The sequence below is a fragment of the Prosopis cineraria genome, unplaced genomic scaffold (assembly GCF_029017545.1).
Source record: "Prosopis cineraria cultivar Desert tree isolate PC_DT_omini unplaced genomic scaffold, ASM2901754v1 PC12, whole genome shotgun sequence".
Lineage (NCBI taxonomy): Eukaryota > Viridiplantae > Streptophyta > Magnoliopsida > Fabales > Fabaceae > Prosopis > Prosopis cineraria.
This window is the reverse complement of record NW_026555343.1, coordinates 18,801,406-18,806,716: the sequence shown is the minus strand read 5'-3', so window position 1 is coordinate 18,806,716 and position 5,311 is coordinate 18,801,406. Positions and strand designations below refer to the sequence as shown.

The 5,311-nt window shown below is 32.4% G+C and overlaps 1 protein-coding gene across 3 annotated transcripts; it reads right to left on the bottom strand.

The window, feature by feature from the left end:
* Positions 1 to 1,582: 1,582 nt before the first annotated feature.
* LOC129288635 (uncharacterized) lies at positions 1,583 to 4,808 on the bottom strand. 3 transcript variants are annotated; one of them, XM_054925307.1, is made up of 8 exons: positions 4,668 to 4,808; positions 3,811 to 3,984; positions 3,627 to 3,683; positions 3,408 to 3,500; positions 3,060 to 3,138; positions 2,840 to 2,964; positions 2,305 to 2,448; positions 1,583 to 2,086 (listed from the first exon to the last, which is right to left on the bottom strand). In XM_054925307.1, the coding sequence occupies exons 2-8, from the start codon at positions 3,934 to 3,936 to the stop codon at positions 1,850 to 1,852; spliced, it is 861 nt and encodes a 286-aa protein (XP_054781282.1). In that variant the 5' UTR covers positions 3,937 to 3,984; positions 4,668 to 4,808; the 3' UTR covers positions 1,583 to 1,849. The 3 variants fall into 3 exon arrangements, with proteins under 3 accessions (XP_054781282.1, XP_054781283.1, XP_054781284.1); XM_054925308.1 differs by having other exon boundaries at positions 3,811 to 3,979; XM_054925309.1 differs by having other exon boundaries at positions 3,811 to 3,937.
* Between the last annotated feature and the right edge of the window lie 503 nt (positions 4,809 to 5,311).

The following is a 5,311-nucleotide window of genomic DNA, read 5'->3' as shown; positions in this document are numbered from 1 at the left end:
ATGTGTACTGCATACATGATCAGTTGATAGTTGTGATATTTTGATGAATAAATGAATCCAAGATGCTCGGGAAATTACCTCGTACATTTTTGCCATGTCATGCTAGGTGTTTACTCAGTGCAGCACGTCTTGGAATGAAGTCTAAGGGCCTATTTGGATTCTATTATCATTTTGTTTTAAAAAATTATTTTGTAATGCAGTTTTTATTTTTTTTCAAAACAAAACAAAGTGAAAATATGTTTGGTTATATTAATTTAAAAGTAGTTTTAGAATTAAAAAAATAAACTAATAATGATAATTATAGATAGTCAATAGTAATGATTTATAATAAAAATTGATCAAAGTAATCGTAATTTTCAATAATCAAACCTAGTGTATTTTGAAAACAAGAAAAAACTTAAAAAAACTTGATATTTTTCTATTTTTTATGTTTTTTCTATTTTTAAAAACTGCTTTTTATTTTTCAAACAAGAAAAAATTAAAAATTTGTTTGGATAAGTGTTTTAAATAAGTTTCAAATAGTAATAAATTTAACAGTGGGGACAAAATTGTTTCAAGTTTAATTGTTTAAGATTTAAAATATATCCAATAAGAGTTCAAAATTCAAATCACATTTAAACATATAATTCATAATCCAAATTGCATATTAACCTTACTTTAAAAGAAAATAAAATATTATGAATTAAAATTTTCATGCAAGCATAAAAAGATTACATTGTAAAATTTAATAATTAGATAACATAATACTTCCTCTGTTTACCATTACAAGTCAATTTTTGAAGATTTTATTTTCCAATTTACAAGTCATTTTGTAGATTATTGCGAGTAATTAATGTATTTATTCTAAAAATTCTCCTGATAAATAAAAAATTAGTTAATTCTTATTAACGTGGTTCATTCTTCATCAAGCGAGTCAGCTGTGGTGAATGAAGGGGATATTTAGACAAACAAAAATGGTTTAGCAACATGAACTAATTTCATTAGTTTGTTCTAGTTAAGATGTGAAAATTTCTTTTAATAGTAAACAGAAGTGTACAAAAAAAAAAAAAGTTTTGATAGCTTATCAGCCTTATCTCAATACAAGTCTCTCGGGTGATGATTGACACAAAATTCCTCTCAAAGAAATGGGCATTTTGAGCCAAGGTTCTATCGGCATTATTCTGTTTCTGTTCAAGTCCTTTATACCATACCATACACCCTTCTTGGCTGCAAAAAGATAATTAAGATAGACTCTTTCAACTTTATATTGAATCCAAATCTAATAATTAATACCCTCTTTCAATCTTATTCATAAAACATCTTTTAAAATTAATTTTTAATTTAAAATATAAAACACCTTATAATAATTAAATTACTTTTTTTAATTTTATTTTTTCTTAATTAACGTGAAAACATTTAATATAATTCTATTATTATTAAAAACCAATGATAAAAATAAAAATACCTCACTTTTTTATAATATAAAAAAATTAACTTTTTTTAATATGCGTAACAGTTAAAAGTATTCTATAATAAAAATTAAAAAAAAAAGTACATTTTAACCTTGCAGAGACATCATTTCAGACAAAGTCGGGAGGCTATGTAAATTGAAGTCGATCACTTAAAAATTAGCGCCAACCTACCGAGTACACAGCTTATACAACTTTGAAGACATGGTATGTCAAAACCGATCTTCAGCTTCTTCAGCTGCTATTTGGTAACTATTACCAACATTGAATTTTTGCTGAGCCATGAAACCACGGGAAATTTTCTGTTCAGCTACGTAAAAATACATTTAACCTTATCAATGGCTTAGGATAAAGGAGTGGAGGTAAAGTTAATCATTTAATAAACTAATTTTCCTAGTTTGTCATGACTCGTCTTGAGCTTCAGCAGCAGCTATTTCTGAATCTAACTTGTTAATTAGCTGCTCACTCACATGCTTGGCCACAGATATCATATCAAGAATGATGCTAGGATCCAACCCTGCACCCCCTCGTTTGGTTATACCACAGATGTTCCATTTCCTATTAACAGAAATAGATACAGCAGAACTCATTTGTGATTCCTCTTCCGAAGTGGCATCAACAATATAGTGCCTACCAACCTGTTACCAAGGGCCACTGTTAGAATTTTTGTCAGAATATACAGGGATGGGAGAACTATCAAGCATGGACATGGGACACGCCACTAGCCGAACATAATATGTTGATCATGTAAGTTAAAGTTCCATGCTATGTCTAATATGAGGATTAGAAGATGTGCGAAACTAAAAACAACTATTTTTAAGTGGTCATATTTCATCATAGACGACGAGAATACAACCTTAGTCAGGGTAACTATAACAGGGACTGCAGATGTGTCAAACTGCAGAAACTCTTCATCGCTAATGTCAACTTCTGGTTGCTCATCACTAGATGCACCAGCAGAAACACGGACTCTTGGGATGCCCGTATTGCTCAAAGCAGCCTTGAAGAATAACAACAATAAACTGTCATCAAGTCCTCCATAAAGGCCTCGAGCAATAGTATTGGATTCTTGAAACCATAAAAAAGAAAATCAATATAGAAAAAAACAAGTCTAGTAAAACGTTTTCAGCATTGCATGTTTTTTGGAAACTTCTGAGCTACTTTTTTTTTTAAAAAAAAATGTTATTCCACAGCTTTTCCCCCAGCCCATATATGTGTCCCTGTTATCGACAGCTCAAAATTGACGCATGGAAAAAATTGAGAAGTCATAAGCATCAATTTTATCAGCATAAAGGGGCAACATGAGAAATGCTAATTTGCAGTTCTGTGACAAAAAACCCAATATAATCGTCTTCCAAGCTAGTAATAGTTTGAACAGTAAAGGCTGTTACCTTAATGGAAGCTCCTAGGGCATCTAACAAATTTCCATCTGAGCTAATAACCAGCCCATCAATGTAAAGATCCCAACAAATTTTTCCCTCCACAACAACCAGCGAAGAGAGATCAATTCCAGCACCTAAGAAAATAGCCTAGCGGTTAAGAGCTAGAATTTAAATTTCAATAGAAAGAAACAATGCAGAAGGGAAAGTATGTGGTAAAATTAATGCAGACCTGCCCCACTTTTACCACCCAAGAGACAACGCTGAAGAGCAACTGACAGTTCTGTTGACAATTCCTCACCTCCTTTACCCTATCGTCAAGTATAAATGGATAAACACATGTAGCCCAAAAAGATACGTATATTTAAGTTATTAGCTGAATAGTGACCTAAAAAATGTTCCTCAAGTCTTGCAAGCTTAAAACCTATTGCTCCGTATGGTAAATTTTCAAGGATGGTTACTTTGCTTTGTTAATAATGCTCATAGGAATTGAAGTTTAAATTATGAGGAAATAACCACCATATCCAGAAGACTTCTCTAAACAAAGAGGTTGAGAAACTGGCAGAGTTAAATAGGAAACCTCAAAAGCTGGCTCAGCAGTTGGGCTGCAATCAATACGTATAGAGACTTTCCCTTTGTTAGGTTGCAATGAGTTTGGCTTTCCTAATTCAGCCTGCACTTAAAGCCAATATATATCATGATTTAGTCAAATGGCCAACAAGAAGTTTAAGTAACTTATACAATGATACAAAAGGAAGCTAGTCCTAAACCAAAAATATGTCCTAAAACCATAAAATACCTTCACACTGGCAATGACATCCGTGGCACCCATTCTGACTCTTGCTGAACCATTTGCCTGCATGAAGTCCATGAAACGCAGAAATTAAAACTACATAGAGAATGCAAAATCCACATGGTCAGGTAGCCATGAAAAACCCTGGGTGAAAATGTCAGATTACTCTTTCAATTCATTCGTGTACTACCTGAGGAATAACACCAGTTTCAACATAGATGGGCCGATATGTCAGTCTCTTCCTACCATCAGAGCGGAGGTCCTGAGCAATACCTCCTTGTATAAATTGCTTTTCTCCAAGGGATAAACCCACCATTCTTGTACATGCGAAAATCGTGCAAAATCCAAAGCTTTAAAAACTGAACTGGCCATCGAACCGGTCAAGTTAGTGGTTTACAATTCAATGGTCAGACCATGGTAAAATAGGTCAACAATAAATTAGTATATTTTAAACTTAAATAATATACATTTAGAAACTATTAATTAAATTCCTATGTGAGCATAAAAATGTCATTTAAAATTAAAAAATCACAAATATTAATATCAAATCCATAATATAACAGCCAAACCCATAACATAACAATCCAACATCGAAGATAAAATCATCCAACATCCTTACACATAAGTTTAACCCATAATTAATACATTCTTCCCAAGTCCAAATTGATGACCAGAAATTATTAACAATCACTAAAAATTTAAATTTAAACAAACAGAAATTGAAATGATAAAATCACTAAATCAGAAACAATCAACCATGAAAATGGAAGCATGTCAGGGTGAGGACGAGTTGTTTTCATTTTATGCTTAAACGAAAGAATAAACATGCAATTTTACCACCAAAAAAAAATATTAAAGAAAGAATAAACATGCAACTAGAGATGAGACAACAGAGTGAGGACGAGAGATTTGGTCTTTAAGATGTGTATGTTGACTTGAAGCGACAGAGTCAAATATGTGCTTCCAGATGAAGATTAATAAAGCAAGACCACAATTTTAATTATATGCTTCCGGATGAAGATTACTAAAGCAATTAGAGAGACAAACCTAGGGAGAAGGGTGAGACTGTCAGAGACGAGCACGGACCCAACAGGGGAACTGGGTCTGGATTCTGGAACACCGAACTCGACCTTGGGGTAGAGAGAGACGACGATGGAGAACGGGTACCACTTCGGAGTTCAGGCTTTCAGAGCTTTGGATTTCAGATGGAGGTGCCGAGGTGCCCAGGAGCCGAGTTCAACCTTTGCTCCAGAGTTCAGGGACGCTCGCTAACACCGCCGTCGTCCAGGGAGAGATTCCAGAGCCAGATTCGTTCGACAGGGCGGGGCTAGGTAGGGCAACATCTAATTAGAACGATAGATCACTGTAGAATATAAAAATATATTTAAAATTTCTTCTTTTAAACACAACATTTTTTTTGTCTTTGAAAATTAAATTTACAAATTTGGTCAAAAAAAAATTAAATTTACAAATAGTCATATTAAAATATTTTATTTTTTATACTTTTTACTTGGTAATGAATTGTGAAATAAAATAAATTGTTTAAATTTACGTAAAATTTGTGTTTTTATTTTTCAAAGTACTAAATTTAACGTTAAAACACTTTGTATTTTTAAAAATAAACTATGTTGTTTAATTTTTTAGAACAAATTTAGATACTTAATCTAATACATGTAATATATTTTAATTCA